The following is a 19,730-nucleotide window of genomic DNA, read 5'->3' as shown; positions in this document are numbered from 1 at the left end:
TGCTGGATCGAGTTCAGAATCTATTAACTGATGATTCTAAGCTGTGTTTGGAGCTGTTCCTCGGCAATGAAGTAGAATTGCTGGATCTATTTGAAGCAAGATGAAAATATTTCTTCATTATCTCTCTCCGCTTCCAAATTTTTGAATTGCACGTTGTTGATTTGTTGCCGCAAAGACGCGTCCAATGCAGATCTATCCCTTAGCTATTATTTATTCTACTCAAGTGTCAAGAGAATACTCAATAGAGAGAAATTTGAAGTCCCTGAAGTGATATTCGCCAAAATTAAGGTTATTGGGAAAACTACGGAACTAGTTTGAAATGATTAGCAGACAAATTATACGGTATACGGATATATGTATATACGACGACCTAATCAGGTACATGGAAAGGAAAATAAAAAAAAAGGATGTAACGATCTAACTGGATAATTGTATATCGTAAATGCTAGATACAAAGTTGCTACTAGCACTCTTTCCGCATTGGCAAGGCGACGTTTTAAGCATTTGGGAGCCTCAAGGTATGAGACACTTGAAGGGGTATCGCCAGTAAGGCTAGAGAGGTTGGTGTTGAAATGTATTAATGTGTGACTCACTATCCTAACCTAAAATATTGGATAAGAAGACAAACCGTATAATAAATAAAGGTGAAAGCTTACTTGTCTATTGCCCGAATAAATTTCTTTACTTTAAAACAGTACACATTTTTCACCTTATCTAGTTGGGTCGAAACTAGGTGGGAAGATTGGAGGTTAGAATTATCAAAAAAGTTGCTTAAGTTAATGTGCGTAGCGATTCACGTTTAATGTCTTCAACTGAATAGCGAAAAGTTGCTCGAAGCTATATCCGGAAAATGTTGGTTGCAAATTTGAAGAGAACGTCAACAAGAATCAATGCAGAATACGACGCAGCATTATAGTGGTACAAAAATCATAATTCCGGCCTCGTTTTAAGAATAGTTGCGCGCAAATGACGCATAAACCACAAATAGTAATCCATTTTGAGGGTTTGGTTGGGCAAAAGGAATCCGGAGTACACCATACCTCGCTAATCGGTGGTTGTCTCATCGCCAGTAATAATATGTTTCATGATATCCTGGTAGTCAAAAATCATTTGATAATTGATTTTGAAAGCAATCGTGCTTTCACTTATCTTTAGGAACATTGATCTTCTATATTTTGCTCACTGATCCTTCTGATATTCCAAAGATGCCAGTAAGATCTTTGACTATTCTTGTTCGATTCTCAATCTGAAATTATTTTATTTTATTGACGTTTTGATCATCAGTGGCCGTTGATGGCCGTTCTGGAGGTGGTTCGTCATCAACGTGTTCTTCTACAATATTCTGAAGGTTTATATCATCTCAAACGTAAGAGTTCTTATTAAATATTGTTCAGTAAGAATTCATGCTGTAAGGCTAAAAATCCAGTCGGGCATAAACTGGCATAGTTGAAAGGAAAGTTCAGGTAGAAGCACCATAGAATTTTTTTTTCGTATTTTCGAGGAATCTAGAGACATAAGAGTGTCTAAACTACTAATAGCTGCCTTTACAAAGGTGATCGGTGCTCGCCGATTTATGGATTTATGATCAATTTTATAGGAGTTCTAGGTAACCCAACGTACTGCCGTTATAAGACGCCTTAGAGCTGAGATCTTTCTTATGATCGACCATTTAACCTAACCTAGTTCAATATAGATGAGAGACATGCATATTTTAATGCCTCTTGACGTCAATGAACCTAATTGTGACATTCAATATGGGATCGCCTTTATAACCGGTATTTTTTTAGAGATATTTTTCAAGAATTGTCTATATCAAGGTTTCAATAATTTAAATTATTTTTTAAACTGAAAAAAAAAAATCATGAAAATTATTGAGAAAACGAAATGTAACCCCACTCAAAGGGCCCACATAAATCTCTCTGCATCAATTCAGGTTTTGAAAACATTGCGAGTTTTGGCATGTCAATCGCTGAGCACCTATCGAACAACTGCCCTTTGCTTACGTCATACATAAATCAGCGTAAAGTGCAACGTTGCAACGCGTGCTACACAAATATGCAAGCGAGCAACACTTGCCATTTGCGCATACAACGGGATACATTAACACATAGGTAGGTATACAATAACGGTACACGCACTCACCTGACAAGCAAATTGCAATACAATTTCTGCTCATATTTGCTGGGATTGCCTTGCTGCGCGCTTCAATCGAATGACTATCGCTCAAAGTTATTGTAACTGCTGTTGTTGCTAGTATTGCTGCTACGCCACTACAACTTAGCGCTTACTGTTGTTGCTGTTGCATATATTTCCCCGCTATAGCTGCTGTTAATGGCAACAACTGCCTTGCACACGCCCTGCTGCTGCCAGGAAGTGGTGATATTGTGGGCGTGTGAGTGTGGGTGTGCGGTAAGCCGGCAATTTAAATGCGTTGCCGACACACAGCAGTTGAAGGAAGTTGCAAGAAGCGCACAGCGAAAAAAGCAGCAAGAAAAAGAGGAAGGATATGTCACAACCAAGAGCGGCTGCTCGTCCGCTCCGCTCCACTGCGTATGAGTAACCTTAGCGCAGGTATATTTGCCTGCCGTTGTTGACGGGACGTGTGTCCTTGTCGGCGCTCGACCGGAAATAGTACACCAGCGTTTGCTTGCGATATCAGCAAACTAATGTGGCAACATGCGGCGACTCAATGCAATGCTTTTGCCGTTGTTGTTGTTGTTGCTGCTGCTGCTGTCGTTTGTCATGCGGAACGGCTGTGCCGCACCGAATTCGCCTCTTGGCAACTGTGTGCCGTTCAAGCTGCTGCCGTCGTTTGCCTCGTCGTTTTTGCCTTTGTTGTTGGTTCTCTTTCTTTATTTGCCGTTCGATTGCTGCTGGGGCATGTGTGTTGCCATAAACTGGCGTATTGTGTCGTTGTTGGCGGCCTATCCGTTGGCAGCTGGCCTGACTGCTGATACCTTTGCGCCGTTGACGAGAATTGATGGAATTTGCTTGCAACTCGGGTACCGAGCGCTGTGTGACGTCGTCGTCGTCGTCGTCGCCTTTGTAGTAGTAGTAGTAGTTGTGGTGCCACTGCTGCTGCTGCTGCCCATGCAACGCCTCCAACATCACTGCCAATGCGTGGCTGCTTTTAAGCTGCCGCTCGCCGCCGGCACTTGATACCCTTTCGCTGTTTTGTATTCAGTTCGTCTGCGTTGGTCGCCAGCTTTGTACACTCTTTTCTCTCTTGTTGCCACTTCGCGTTTGGCTTGCTGGACATTTAAATTGTTTATTGTTGTTGGGCTTGTTTGAGCGCGTGTCGCTTTGTTGTTGCAGAAATTTTATTATTTCATTTGTTTTCGTTAGTGTCAGCCGTGCTGCCACACTGTTGCAAATGCGTTTGTTGCGCTATTTTAACCTTGCCTTTTTTGTGTAGCATGCCACATGTCGCCCTTTACTTAACAACGCACAGTTGCTCCTGCTACTACTCCTCTTGTTGCTGTTGTTGTTGCTGTTGCACACGTTTCACTTCGATTGTTTGCGATCGCTATTGAGCAACTGAATTGGCAATTTTTCCTCCATTCAGTCGCCCATTCACACATTCACACGCAGCACAGCACTGTGCCACACCATTTACAGTTTTTTTTTCCTTTTGCTCGTTTCCTGTTTATTCGCTCAGGTGGCGTTGTTGCAACATCTGTGTGACGCAAATGTATTTGCACGCAGCTGCCGGCAATGCCGTTGGACGCTGGTCCGTTATATTTGTTACACTTGAACGCACCTCTGGCTGGCACTCTGCTGCATATAACGGTTTACTGTGCTGTGACTGCTTGCCGCGCGCCTAAGTGTTTGTCGCCATCTGCAACGTAACAAGAGAAAATGTGAAAATAATATAAAGAGTGCGTTTTTTTTGCTATTGTTGTTGTTATATTAAGCACATGTGATGTATTGTGCAACAGAAGTTTTTCATTTAATAAATGGTTGTTGCGTATTATGGGACACAATATGCGCGTGTACAATTGAAGCGTAATAACTAGTGTGCAAGGCTGGTTGGCGGGGGGGCGGTGGGGAAGGAATGCAGGCGCCATGGATGAAAGCTGATAAGAAGTACAATTGATTACATGCAAAAATGCGGCGAAAAAGTGCAAAAAGCAACATTTTGCAAGCAAAAAGTTCAACTTCCGAGATCTCCTTGAACGAATTTGAATGCGAAAAAGACGTTGATGTGTCTGCATGGGTTCCAGGGGTGAAAAACAAGTAAGAAAATAAAATAAGTTAATAAAACTCTTCACAGCTGCATTTCTTATAGCATAAAGGGAAATTAATTATTTTTATATTGACTTTGATAGTGAGTTTGTAAGACAACTATATGCATCAGTCGTCCAATCTGAACAATGTGTTTGGAGATTGTGGCGCTATCCAAGGCAATAATCTGTAGCAAATTTCATGAAAATATCTTATCCAATAGAGAAGCTTTTTATAAAATTATTTGAGTTCGATCGGTCTGCTGGTATGACAGCTATATGTTATAGTGATCTGATCATAAAAATTTCTTCAGAGATTACATAGTTCCTTAAGTAAAAATTTTGGTCAAATTTCGTAAAGATGCCTTGTTAAATAAAAAAGCTTTCCACACAAGCACTTTACTTTGAACGATCACCTTGTATGGCAGCTATATCGTATAGTGATCCGATGTGAGCATTTCCGACTTATAAGTAGCTGCTTGTGCAGAAAAGAATGTGTGCAAAATTTCATATCGATATCTCAAAAACTGAAGGACTGGTTCGCGTAGATAGAGACAAACAGATAGCAGATGGATATGGCGGAACCGATTTTATTCGTCACGCTGTTCATTTATGTATATAGTTTATAGAGTCTCCGACGTTTGTTTCTGGTTACTAAAATCTTCATGGCAACTAAGGTTGATATAATTAATCCCTCGTTCAATGTATTATAAACCTTGATAACCACGCATATTTTGCCTCTAGTATTAGATTATATCAGAATTCTTTCACTTCGCACTACTTGGATGAAGTAAAGTATTGCAATAAAACGTTGCTAAAATAGTATATTCAACATATGGCATCTCAATATAACTTTTCAAGCTCCAGACACGCAGTATGAGAACCTTAATTGCTATGGCTCATTTTATGCCCAAAATCATAGCAAATTTGTGAAATATCTTATGGAAATTAAGTGGGCAACTCTTTTCTGAAAAATGTCACTTGGAGTGTGGCTAAAAAGAAAAACTATTGGTCCAGTGCTTCCTCTAGCCACTCTGTTCATACAAATAAATTTCATTAGAATTTTCTCAATGTCTGGTTATCAGCCCTTCTGTCCAGTTAATAGAGTTAGTCGCTTAATAGATTGTACTTTGTAAACATCAAAAAATTGTGAAATTGTGGCAACGGCCAAAGTGCATAGTTACTTAAGTGCTAATGCTTAATAGATCGCCCATTTAATAGAACTTTCACTTTATTTTTACTATTTTATCTTTCAAGCTAATTCGAACTGAACACTGTGTGCTTAATTTTGCTAAAATCGGTTCAGTGGTTTGGGATTCCATCGCGGACAAACATATGAAGCAATACCGGTATACCGCTGTGAAGTGGACGTTATGATACAAATGTGCCTCTTTTGTGAACGAGGCTTAATTATTTTTCTGTTTGGTTGGCATGAAATCAGTCCAACACATTCAAAAACGTTTCAGTCATTGAACAAAAAAAAATTTCATATTTTCTCAATAAAAGAAAAGTGCTAAAAGTCGCATGGAATGCTTGTAAAAGCTGATCGTGCTCCGTCAGAAGCAAAATATAAGAGACAACGCTTCAATGATATCGATTTTAAGGCGAGAAATAAAGAACGTTGAAGATGTCCAAAATTTTTGCCGTCGAACTGCAAACAATATTGGAAGAATATGATACTCTGAGTCCAAGAAAAAAAATTTTTTGCGCAACAATCAATTTCAGTCCTCTTGAAAGCTATGGGAAAGATGCAAAAATTTGGAAATTGGTGCCGCATGAATTGAATGGAAGACAAATAGAAAATCGAAAAAAATACGTCAGAAATTTTGCTTCAAAAACATGAAAGAAAATCAGTTTTACTTCGAATTATCACCGACTATGAAAAGTATATTTATTTTAAGGATTCTAAATGGAGATAATCATGTGTTAATCCAAGACAGCCACCAACAACGACTGCAAAAGCAGATGGATTCGGTAAGAAGGCATTGCTAGGTTTTTTGTGGGATCAGAAAGGTTTGCTTTATCATGATCTTCTAAAACCTTCTGAGAGTATTAAAATTAATCGCTATACATAACAAGTGATCAGTTTTAACCATGCGTCGATCGAAAAATGACCAGAATGAGCCAAAGTAATTTTTTTACACGAGAATTCACCTGCACACAAAATCGGTTTAGGATACAATCAAAGTATTTGAGTGAGAGCTGCTCCCTACTTGCCATATTCACCAGACTTAGCCGCTTCCGATTACCATTTGTTTTCATCTCGGCTGAGCAGCACTTTGATTCCTACGCAAGAGACGAAAATTGGCCATCTGATTGGTTTGCTTCAAAATACGAACATTTCCATTGGCGTGTTATTTACAAATTGCTATAAAAGCGTTCAAAATGTGTAAAAAATAAGGGTCAATACCCTGAATACTTTTTTAACTTTCCCATTCAAAATGAGTCTTACCAGTGTATATGGATCCATATATGAAATTTAGAGCGTCTGTTTTTGATAACATTGATAACATTCTGTCCGTGTTTCGAAAATGGAGAAAAGTTGTAGGTAACAAAGACCTAAGAAAAACCAAATATATGTATATCGAACATTAGTTTTTTGGTAATGATACGTCATGATGCCAGTAACAGGTATGATCGAGTCAATAATTTCCCTAGCTTCCCAATATGTAAGATATCTGAATAAAACTAATTAAACGTATAAGCTTGTGTGCATATAGTTTGGTGCCAAAAAACCGGGAACCGGTATTTAAGTTTTGTTTATTAGTATACTTTTATTGGTCAATTTGGGAGTTATTTGAATAAAATTGGCCGACTATACTTTCGAGCATAAATATTTTAACACCAAATCTAGTCGAAACTAGACCAGAACTTAGCCCGACATAATGTTTAGGATTTACTATCTTCTAGTTGATTTCGTACGGAATATAACGCTTAAACGGTTACATAGGTTTACGGGCTTCAAAAAAAGGTTGTTTTTATTGTCTTATTAAATTCTACAACACCTGTAGAATATTATCCTAAATTTTTACGCGTTAAAGTGGTTTTTCTCGAAACTATGTTTTTTGAGTCGGTTCGCAGAGATTTTTCGAGGACAACTTAACCATCTTCAGGAAATTTTCTACAAATCTTTTAGATACAATTCTTAAAGTCTTGAATAAAGGATTTTTTAATTACAACTTGTTGAGAAAAAAAAATCGCAAAATTTTCGGAGAAATTTTTATTTTTTCGTAAGATCCAATTTTTATTTTTTTCCTTTGCCCAAGTGTAAGTTAAGGTTTTAACTGAAACGCGAATTATTATACTCTCGCCACAAAGTTGCTAAAGGGAGCATTATAGTTTTTTTCACATAACGGTTGTTTGTAAGTCCTAAAACTAAAGGAGTCAGATATAGGGTTACATATACCAAAGTGATCAAGGTGACGGGTAGAGTTGAAATCCGGATGTCTGTCCGTGCAAGCTGTAACTTGAGTAAAAATTAAGATATCATGATGAAACTTGGTACACGTATTTCTTGGCTGAATAAGAAGGTTAAGTTCGAAGATGGGAAAAAATCGGCCCACTGCCACGCCCAAAAAATGGCGGAAACCGAAAACCTATAAAGTGTCATAACAGCCATAAATAAAGATATTAAAATGAAATTTTACAAAAAGGATCGCGTTAGGGAGGGGCATTTTTGGACGTAATTTTTTTTGGAAAAGTGGGCGTGGCCCCGCCCCCTACTACCTTTTTTGTGCATATCTCGAAAACTACTATAGCTATGTCAACCAAACTGTATAGAGTCTTTTCTTTTAGGCATTTCCATAAACAGTTCAAAAATGGAAGAAATCGGATAATAACCACGCCCACCTCCCATACAAAGGTTATGTTGAAAATTTTACGGGAGAAATGTCAGAAGGAAGCTGCATTCAGGCTTTTTTTAAAAATTGAAAATGGGCGTGGCGTCGCCCACTTATGGACTAAATAACCATATCTCAGGAAGTACTCGACCGATTTCAATGAAATTCGGTATATAATATTTTCTTGACACCCTGATGACATGTACCAAATATGGGTGAAATCGGTTGACAACAACGCCTGAAATCTCGATTATCACTTTATCATGCGAGAGTATAAAATGTTCGGTGACACCCGAACTTAGCCCTTCCTTACTTGTTTTCCCTTTGAATGATTCCGCTGAGCTTAAAATATTTTTTTTTTTTCAAAAATTTCAGAATATCTTTACTAATAGTGTACATATGTTTGTAGCAATAAAAAATTCTTATAAAGTACTTCATGTTTTTTATGAGAAAAAAAGTTTTGAACCTAGGAAACCCATGTAACCTTTTAACTTAACCCTCCTTCCTTTTTCCCCTTTATCTTTTCCTCATGTTACGCAGCTTTTCCTGGAATCATACCCGCCAACATTTCCAATATTCATCGAATGCCAAGTAACTTTTGGTAGCGAAAGCAAATCAGAAAATATGCTAAAGCTCGTGGCCATAAAGCCAACACTTTTAATTTAAGACTTCATTCGAGTCAGACAAATACTTTTCCATATTTCGATAATGTACACTAAATCCAATTTTTCTCATTTATCTTATTTTATCGAACTTTCTTGCACTTCTTGCAATACCACAGCTAATTTAAATTCATAAAACAAACACATACATAGCTATATGCATATATATTGGTGCGCCGCCTAGAAGCAGCTTCTCAAGACATACGATTGTCTGCGACCCTCATCTGTTGCTGATGTTCGTTCAGCACACATCGCAACAATGCCGCCGCATTTCCCACATTTTCCACATACTGGCCACTGCCTTGCACCATATTTTTCGCACAACAACAAGGCAGTGGCCACAACAATGCGCGTTGTGTTGCAAGTGTTTAACTGCAATGTGATGGAGTATTTCTCAGCTATGCGCCGCTTGAAATATTGCACTCAGTATGTGGTCTGCTGCTTATTATCCTTGCGGATGGCTTATACATACATATGTGTGTGGGTGTTGGTGTGCGTGCGTTCAGTGGTATTAATTTGATGCGTAATTGAAATGACATACTCGTAATAAATCGATTGCATTTTATCAGCAAGACTTATGGGTAGTTGATATCTAGAGCAGTTGCGTAAGAAGAATAAAACAATGGAATAAGCTTGAATGCCAGTGTAATTGTTGAAGGTGCATGCATTTAGATTGGAAATTAGAGCTCCAATAATAAATAAATAAAAGGATAATATGAAAAGAGCTGGAAGTGAGATTGAAAAGTTTTTGTAGTTTTCTTAGAGTTTTTAATGTTGTGGAGAAATGATAATATTTCAACTTGTGATATTAAATTCTAACATTACATTAATATTAAAGCCGTAACACACTCTAGAATTTCAAAAAAATTAGTTTTATTACCCTGAACAGGAAATATTAAGTTTGCTACGAGGCTTGTAATGTTTAGAAGGAGACTATAAAGTATATGAATAAATCGTCAGCGATGTCCGTCATGTCCGTCCGTCATAGTTCTCTGTATAAAGGCGAACTAGTCCTTTAGTTTTTGAGATAACTTTCTGATATTTTTCACATATACATCTCCACGATAAAAGCTGCTTGTATGTCGGAAAGGCCGATATCGAATGGGTAAAGCATAGTATAGCTGTAATACAAACTGACCGAACAACTTGAAGTCTTTGTATGGAAAACTTCTTTTTTAACAAGTTATCTTATGTTATCTATTCTATAACTTCTGCGCAGCGTTTTTTCTCGTTTGGATTGAAATGAAGTAAAGACTTGTGAAGTTCACGTGTGCCGACTGCAACTACGTGCTTTGCGCTCAAAGCGTTCTACGGACTTAAAAGCTTTAGCAAGCTTTTTTGTATAAAAGCTTATGAAAATAGTAGAATATTTTAAAAGTCAAGTGGTTCTATATAATATAATTTAAAAATTGGTTGCTTCGCCGTCGCTTTAAAGTAGCGTAAGGCTCGAAAATCGGTAATCGTTATAAAGCAGTTTCAAAATTTAACTTTATAGATCATAGCTTAAGCTTTTTACTATCGCTAGAAAAGTTCTCAACATTTTCACAGTAATATAGCATAAACTCTTAATTGTATCTCCAACGGAATAGCTAATGAACGTAATCCTTCAAAGCGTCATGGACACCATAGGGATGTTATTTAGTTACCAAGAAAGCTTAAGTGCTAAGCTGAGTGTTAGTTGGTGTCCCTTTTTGACGAATATTCGCAAGGTGATATTTTACTCAGTGAAATCTGAGAGCCTTTTGAAATGTTTACCGGTTCGTGCCTGGTTATTCATTCGAAAACGATATACTATATTCCTCGCAATGCTAGATTTCATTAAATTCCATATTTTAGGTTAGATAAATAGGCTGCTATTTTATGAGACCATCAATAGGTAGTGATCAGGATCGTGACAAAAATGCCTAGACCCTTCCACATATTTACTGAGGCGGCTAATATCAGTTCCACCGCCGCGGTGCTTTCTGACCAAAGAGTCCATAGATCCAGAGCCTAATTGCAGATTTGAGCGCATTGTCAACAAGCTCTGCTATCGGAGTGTATGCACACCTCCCTAAACGAAGCCGCAGTTCGGAGAAGTATGTACATCTGCTGCTATCTCGCTGGCTGCCATTTCTTCTTGAAAGACATTATAGTGGTCTGGCAGTGTAAAATAATAGTGTATTGAAAGCGAATCCTCCTCCTTCAAAATCTATCCAACCAAATTTTATATTCAGCAATATTTAGAATTTTAGGAAACTATAGGCCAGGAAAAAGCTTTTCGCAGATATACATTATTGTATAATACCGTGGCGGCCTCTTATTTTCTCTTCCCATATGAGTCTGGTCTCTATAACTAACTTTTTCCCGGACTGTCAACTCGATATCAGTCGTCAAAACCATGTGAGGCCGCTACAAGGACAACAACAACAACGCCCTTTTCTATGGACCCCCATTTTTGAATAACTTTGAGATGGGTGTCACAAACAGGAGGACTGGTCGAGGAAACATTTTGTAAAAAATACATTTGACGCAAATTTATTTCCCTATAATTCGTTCTTTCTGGCTTTTGACTTTTTTCTGCTGCTCAAAACATTAGATGCTTTTTTCATGCTTGTTCAATTTTAAAATAACAAATTCTGAGTTGAAGAGAAAAGTGCCAACTAAAGTAATGCAAAGTACTTTTAAGTTTGTTAGAGGACTCTCTACCATGACCTACACTTGCAGTGCAAGCCCCGCTTGGCAATTGCATTATTTACCAAGTTCAAAGTGTTCGCAACAAATACTTGTCAGCAATTTATATTTCCATGAAAACTAGAAAAATCTAATGAACTTAGCAACAGAAATACTTTAACACAACCCAGGCAACAACAGCAATCACAGTAACCATAACGCGACTAGGAAGACCAAGCTCTAAGTGACAGCAAACAGTAACTTAATTAAGCAAAAAGTTTCGGCAAAGAAAATTAAGTGACAACGGCAGAATACTACTCAAACACATACCTATACAACAGCAGTAACAACAAGAACTACAAAGGAGCATATCTAATGTTATTACAGAAGCTGCGTAGTGAAGTACAGTAGTTCCATGAATAAAACAAAACTGACACACCACGATAACTGCAAAGCGCATACACCGATACACATATACACACACTCACACTTCCAAATGAGGTGACTGCCGAAGCAACAAAGCAAACGCTGCGTAAAGTTTTCGGTGTTTAGTGCTGAAGCGGGCGACGGGTGGGCGCATGGTTGCTCAAAGTGACAGCAGTATTTAATATTCAGTGGCAGGAAGTGTGAGATTATTTCGTATTCCGCATAAACAAATAATTGTCAACTGCATTTGTCAACACCGAAATGGCGTGTGACGGCAACTACGTGAGTGTTGTGCTTGCTTGTGTGTGTGCGTATGGGTGTGATTGCTTGTCTCTGCAGGCGAATAACATGACGAGCGGTTTAAGTGGAGGCCAAGAGCAGTTGCAAATGCATGAAGTTTGTGGCAAGAAGTCAAGTCAAGTTACTTGTGCGCTTGTTGTTGTGGTCAGGTTGATCTTTTGATTATTTGTCAAGTTGGACGCTTGAGCTGAACAACTGCCTAGTTTACTTGGTTGGTTGGTATTTTTTTTTTTGTTGTTGCCGCATTTTTGTTACAAACTGCAAGCGGAAGCACAATTTGTCAGCAACTAAAGCACTAATAAATATGTCTCGGTGTTGCGTTGGTGCGTCGGTGCGTTCACACGTTTGAGGAATGGGTGAAGTGGAAGTAGAAAAAAGTAAGTTTGTGGTAAGATAACTTTCTTAGTGTACACAGTTTAAATATTTCGATTATTTTGGCATAAGAGGCACAGAAATTTTTGTTCTTTGTGCCAAACATGCTATTTTCTTGAAGCTTTTTATATTTTTTGAGTATAGATAATACGTGCCGAAGGACAAGTTAAGCAAGTCCATGTCACCTAGACCACAAGGCACACTTTCTTTTCGATATACCAAATATTCCTAATATTTGAAAAATTCTTTATTTTTTAGGAATTATTTTTGAGTTGTTCGCTGAGCATGGTAATGATGATGACTATAAGCTATCTTCAAATGGCTTTCAGTCTTACTTCTACTTGATGGAGATTCTATATTTCTTTTACTCGAATATCATACGAGCATGTTTGGATAGATATTTTGCTACGAAAGCAAAACGAAAATTCTGAAAAAAATTCTAAACATAGTTTCCTGTTGGTTCTACAGAATTGACTCAGATTGCTTCAACTTCTTTAGCGCCAGAAGATCTCAAAGTAAGCTTCTATGGTGGTTATAACCTCCTAATCGACTCAAATTTCTTTCCGGACTTTATTCTTTACGTTTGGAAGTGAAAGAAAATTACACAAAACCAAATCTGGAGAAGCTGGATTTCTCGACATGATTTCGTTTCCAAAAACAATAATCTGATCTACGAAATCTGTATTTTTCAAGTTTTTTTGTTATTTGCGGATACTCCCTTATTTCAACTATGGGAAGCAATGAAAGGGAAATGTCCAATTTGGCTGAATTTAAGTTAAGTAAATATGTAGTAAATTTCTCTTGTCATAGTGGCACTATAGAGCGGCGAGGCTTAATTATTATTCAACGGATCTCATACTCTTATGCTCAAAGGTCTGCTTGTGGATGGATTTCTGTTGTTTTGGAACTGCCAACAGACTTTATTTTTTTGGTGATCATTGTAAATTAGTATTTGAATTAATGGTGATATTTAGAATAATTTCGATTTCCGAGAGCCGATTTCCGATTTCCGATAATCGATTTCGATAAATATTGATAATCGACTTTGAAAAGTATTGACAATCGGACAATAAAGTTTAGTATTCAAATTGCTAATTATAATTGGCAATATATCGATAATCGATTTCGATAAATATTGATAATCCGTTAAAGATTATAAATCCTTTATTACTAAATTTTATTGCCAATTAAGATAATTTCAGTTTTCGATAACCGATTTCAATAAATATTAACACTCGGGTAAGAATACCAAATTACTAGCTATAATTAACAACATGCTGATTTCCAATTATCGATTTCGATAAATTTTGGCAACCGGACCATACGAGTTAATTCCATTTTTTGGCCGAGATGAATTTTTTAATTCTCTGTAAATAAGACAATTCACGATTAAATGACAAAACGTTCTGAGTGATGTTAAGCTAAAAAATGTCAAGCTTTCCAATGGAGATGTCAGATTGCACCTGGCAACACTTAGTGTTGCCTAGGCCAGATATATATATAGCAGCCTCCGTATAAATATTTATCGAAATCGAATGTAATAAATTATTTTTTTTCTTCGCTTTCGTTCCATTACATTCACATAGGCAGCTTAAAGAATATCGTTATAATCCACATTTATTAGCGGCCAAAGCTCGAAGCTAAATAAAGTCATGAGAAGAGGAAGAACAAAATGTGGCACAAAAATACTGCGCCCAAGAACAGAAATGGCTCAGAAGCTAAATTTACGCATACATATAAATAAACAAGTTCTTCCCACTTGAGAGCAGTTCGCCACAGTAAGGTTAAAAATAACCGCGACCAGCACAGCCGAAAAGGAATTCATACAATCGGCACTTAAACACGATTTTCGTGGCCAAGCTCGTTAGAGAAAAAGAGTTGTGCCAATGTGAAGCAGCGCCAACACAAATACAAGTAAATAAAACATGGAAAGCACGAAAGATGTCAAGCGTCATATTAACACAAGCCTACAAGCTTACGACTGTATATAATATATGTATATGTACGGATATACATACATATGTATATAAATGTTTTGCGTGAAATTCGCTTGGGAGCTAGTTGTGCGGTTATTAACATCGTCGCACTAATACACATACATATATGGTACATACACTTATATATATTTAACTATATCTAATTATATCTGTCTAACCGCATGATATATGCGGTAAGCGTTGGCTTTATATTCCCCGGAAAAGAGCACTTCGTCCCTGCCATTCAACTTTGTATTTATGTAGTGTAAATAAACACGGCATTTCTTTAATGAACACCTCGCCCTAGCTGGTGGCTAAATAGCTGCTTGACTGATTACCGCAGACATTTGTCAAACACCGAACAGTCAAGGCAAGAACACTTTAATGAGCAGCAGAAAATCTCGTATTTGAAGGCAAGTGAACTCAACATTGGTCGCATTCAACTTGTAAGGTTATGTATTGCTTACTTCCTTATTCATACTTATGTATGTATAATTACGGCGTGTATACCATAAAAAAGTGTTGTAGTGTGTAGAATGCTAAGCTAATTAGCTGCAGTATTCAAGATAGCAATAAAATGTCCAAATTTGTCCCCTTAACATGAAATATATTTACTTATACTTGTATAGTTTAGATTGTAGAATTATAGTGGAGAACAGTAAGTAAAAATTACGAGTAGTAAACAATTCCTTTGATAGCAAATTATTGCCTTAGTAAATTCTAAAACACCTCTAGCACAGTGTTCTAAATTTTCAAGTTGATCTGATGAAAAGTTTCGGAGATACTGACTTGAGAACTTGTGCCCTCGAGGCTAGCTAGACTATTCACTAAAATCTTCAAACGCGGTTTTCTCGAAACTGTGTTTTTGAAATAGATTGGCATGATTTCTCAAGAACTACTAAGCCGATCGTTAAGAAATTTCACACAATTTCTTAAAAATTTTGACGAAGAACTTTTTCGTTTACAACTATTTAAAAAAAAAAAAAAAAAAAAAAAAATTTCGCGAGGTTCTCACTGAAATTTTCAGTAAAACTGTCTGCCAAAAATGCCAATTTTTAGTTTTTTTTTTCCTAGTCCACGTCTAAATTAAGGTTCTAATTAAAACATATATTTCTTTTTGCTTTAGATGATCCTGTAAGGAGTTATCCTGCCAACGCGGACGCATGTTTTTTTTTCGAGGAATCAGCGGAAATGGCGTTGCAATGGCTGCGTTTAAATCTATATTTTTTTCCAAAAATTTCAGAATTTCTTTATTAATAGTGTATGTGTGTAGAAATAAAATTCTAATAAAATATTAAAATTTTATATGAGAAAAGAATGATTAAAAAAGGCTGTTTTTTACACGAGGTAACCCATGTAACCCGTTAAAAAAAATAATAATAATAATAAAGTTAACTTTCCTTGCAACGCAGGTATAGTACCTTTCACAAATACAAAATATTGCATCGAAATGTATGATTTTATCTGGTAATTACATTGTAGCTATATGATATAGTGGGCCAATCTGAACAATTTTTTCGGATGCTGAACTATATTCGGCATACAAGGAAAATGCCAACAACTGACTTGACTTACGTAAATAACGCAAAAATGAAGGTTAAAAGCGTCAATCGATCCAGCAGAAGTCAAATAAAGATTTAAAATTATGAAATTGAGTCGGTCGACAGCTTCTGCTATTTCGGAAGCAACTGATGGGGGATGAGTAGCGGATACCAACTGTAGCATGAACACAGTAAAGCAGTGTTTAGATGACTACAATCACTATGAATAAAGTTTCAAAAAGCTCAGAATATTCTCCATATATATGTAAAGATTTCGCTGTTAAAAGGAAGCGATACAGAATCGGCTACGAACTACATCATTAAGATATTCCAAGTATTAACTAACAATTTATGTAGTTAATTACTGCTTAACTTAACCAATGTACAAATATATAATAAAATTTTAGTTAACAATTCACTTTTATGTACTATAAAGCAGCTTTAAGTCAATGAAAAGCCCTGATGGCATATTACCAAGAGCTTATAAGTGTTATGTAATACATTAGCCCTCAACAAGTGCTCATTATTTGTCAAGTCTTCTATCTTTATCATAAAGTTGACGTTTGCTCTACCGTTTTTCCTGTTTAAGTTTCTATCATTTCAACTCTTTGGTTTCCTCTACTGCCTGGTGGTCAGTTCCAGCAGCATCGCGTGTTCATCAACTTTTATATAAGCCGTTATAGTTAGTTATACTCGTTATGCTTATCAAGCTCGCTGAGCTCTTGGTAAATTATTTGCTAAATTTCCAGGAAAAGTTAAGACTAGTTAATAACGTTGTGGTTAAATGGGAAAAACGCTAACTGCTCATTTACATAAGAAAGAGAGTAAAAAGGAAGACAGCTAACGCCTATTCCCTTAAGTATTTAAAATATGGAGGGGGATGTTGAAGGTTTGTTGTATTATTCCACGCTTTTTAAATTCTAAATACAAAAAATACTAACAGCTGCTGGTAGGACAAAACATGGAAGAGAAATCACGCCAAAGGCTCTAATTCTAGAATTCTAGAGAATATTTTAAGGGCAATTATTTTTAGCAAGTATTCTGTTAGAACTGAGGTGTTGTATCTACTTGAGATCGGATTTTTTGCATGTATAAGTTGTACATAAATAATATCCTCCCCCAAATTTTATTTTAACTCAGCAAATACTGTCGGAGATATGGGCGTATTTATAGGAATTCTTTAATCAGCTCCCAAAACTTTAAACGCTATTCTCGAAGTCGGTGAAGCATCGACTTCAAATACTCACAAAAGCTACTTCAATTTATTAATTATCAGGTAATTACCGGGTAACTACCGAATTCCTCCTCGAGTATTGTTTTCTTGTCCCGATGAGGAGGCTCCGTAATTACAATGCTTCTTAGGGCGATGCGCCAGTAGCTTAGCCTCCTAAGTCGGTAAGGTCGAAGGTGAGTATAGAAGTTAAAATAATCCACAATCTATCTACGAGGGAAGTTGCAGTGTCTGTTAACATGCATGCGTAACGTCTACAGCGGGCGTAGGTCTGGAAGTGACAGGTCCTAGGCCAAGGTAGCAGCTGTATAAACAAACATGGTGTAGCTGTCCGCTTTTCTGCATTACTGAAAACAATTTTGGCCTTAAGCTCTGGACGTTAAATGATATAATATATGAATATAATTACCGAATGAATTTTATGATTTTTTTGTCACTGTATATATTTTTCCCAAAAAACGATATTTCTAAAGCTGACATTTTGTCAGAAAGAGAATTATGTCTAGTGAGTCGATTATTATCAGTATGTCTTTTAAAGTCCGAATGGAGATCAGTTACTTGATCAAAGGCATTCAAAATTTTTAAAAACGAATCACTGATTATGATAGCTCATAAAATTCTTTAAACGAGCGCTTTACTATACATTTTTTTTAAACAAAATTACTTATCAAAAAACAGATTAAAGACAAACAGAATTTTGTGATTTGCAAATGGATATAATCGCTTAAGAACTAGACGTTAACGAATAGATGTGGCCAGTGGTTTCTAACAATCCTATATACTTTCATTTCATACCTTACCCGAAAATTCCCCGCAATATATAAGAAATACATACATTACTAAAACACTTCCATTTCTAACTAAAAGTCATGTAACAGCCATGAGAATATAATGACGAAACTAATTCCGCTTTTAATTAGAATTAGTTGTGTGGCAAAGTTTAAATATGCGCCGCGTAGTTCTTCTGCGAAGTGAAATGGAATAGCCAAAGAATAGGAGAGATAACATTTCTAACGAAAGCATGCAATAAGCTAACCACGGATTTAGTAGGCTATATATAAATGCTCGATGCCAATACAAAAATTGTTCATTCATATAATGATGTGCGATACAATAGAGTGGTATACATGCATGTATGTATGTATATAAGACATGTGGGTGTGAGCGCAGCCGACTTTTCAGTTCTCTGACGCTGGAAAAAGTTAAGATTAGAAGATTAAACACATCTTATTATATAAAAGTTTCATTTACATGTAAAAGGACGTGATTTCCTGTTGGTTAAAGCATTTACTTGAAATAAAAATTATTTCTGTTAATAGTGAGAAAGATTACTTTCCTTTTTTCAGAAGAGCTGTTGTTAAGCATTTTATGTGTATTTCAGTAGAAAAACTGTAGTTATTTTTTTTAGATAATTAGACGTATTTCTATCTACCCACAAGCTTTAGGAGACTTAATATAGAGGCCAATATTTGTATGGGCTGATTTTTGTAGGTAAAATAAAAATTCTACATGCAACTAGCAGACGTGAGATTACCAACCTCGGCCATTTCCGAAGAAGGCTCTCTAATTCTGCTCGAACTAAAATTCTAAGAGATGCCATTACTATTCCTGCTCAGGCCTCGAAGATAAAATATAAGGTTACAATATCAAATTTTATTACCGAAAACCACGTTTCCTTTCACTAGCTCTAAAGCACTTCACGTATATTTTATTAAAGATGAAGCCGTTTTAACGGTTATGCTAATATGGTAAGAAAATATGGTGAATTCGGCGTACGAACTATCGCAAAGAGACTATATGAGCTGCTTCATGTTTTGAATATGTCGTACAGAATCTGAAACTATCATTTTAACTTATATTGATAGAATCATAACTAGAACTGTATATGACAATTGATCACTTAGGTCATACGGTTTAACCCGATTTTCTTGTTGTGAATTCTGAAATAAGATACCGGAAGATTATTCGAAACTTGAATCTGCAGAAAGTCGATGAGCTTGCAAAAAAAGTCACACTTTCTTTTCCTCTGACAAGAACGCATACAAATAAAAATAGATAACTCATATTGGTTCATTTGCCTGCATACTAGCAGGTGCATTCACCCTAGATGATTGATTGACGAGAAAGTCATAAACTTTCGCAATGAGATTTGACTCAATCTGTTTTGAAGACGGTTGACAAGATTTCTCGAGAACTACTCAACCGATCTTTATGAAATTTTACACTGGTTTTTGAGATACATTTCCTGAAGACCTGGACTCTTTCTACATTACAACTATTTGAAATAAAAAGAAATTTTTATTTTTTATAAAAATGTCTGCTAAAAATCCAATTTTATAATTTTTTCCTTCGTCCAAGTTCCAAATTAAGATTTTATCTAAAACACGCTTTTTGCACTTTATATTATTTTGTAAGGAGTTATACTGCCAACGCGGGCGCATCTTTTTTCCAAGGCGTCACCGGAAATGGCGTCGAAAGAACCGAATTTAAAATATTTCTTTTTTATTT

At 36.5% G+C, this 19,730-nt stretch overlaps 1 protein-coding gene across 3 annotated transcripts in view; it reads right to left on the bottom strand.

The window, feature by feature from the left end:
• Positions 1–19,730, bottom strand: part of LOC108965918 — a 424,784-nt gene that overhangs the window by 7,041 nt on the left and 398,013 nt on the right. For all 3 annotated transcript variants that reach the window (XR_001993151.1, XM_018928599.1, XM_018928600.1), the window contains exon 4: positions 2,143–3,838. Coding sequence is in view for 2 of the 3 variants with exons in the window: in XM_018928599.1 (XP_018784144.1) it covers positions 2,143–2,176 (34 nt within the window). In the remaining variant the exon portion in view is untranslated. The remainder of the gene's footprint in view (positions 1–2,142; positions 3,839–19,730) is intronic.

This window comes from Bactrocera latifrons, unplaced genomic scaffold (assembly GCF_001853355.1).
Source record: "Bactrocera latifrons isolate USDA-ARS-PBARC rearing strain unplaced genomic scaffold, ASM185335v1 scaffold_15, whole genome shotgun sequence".
Classification (NCBI taxonomy): domain Eukaryota; kingdom Metazoa; phylum Arthropoda; class Insecta; order Diptera; family Tephritidae; genus Bactrocera; species Bactrocera latifrons.
This window is presented reverse-complemented; position numbering and strand designations above follow the sequence as displayed.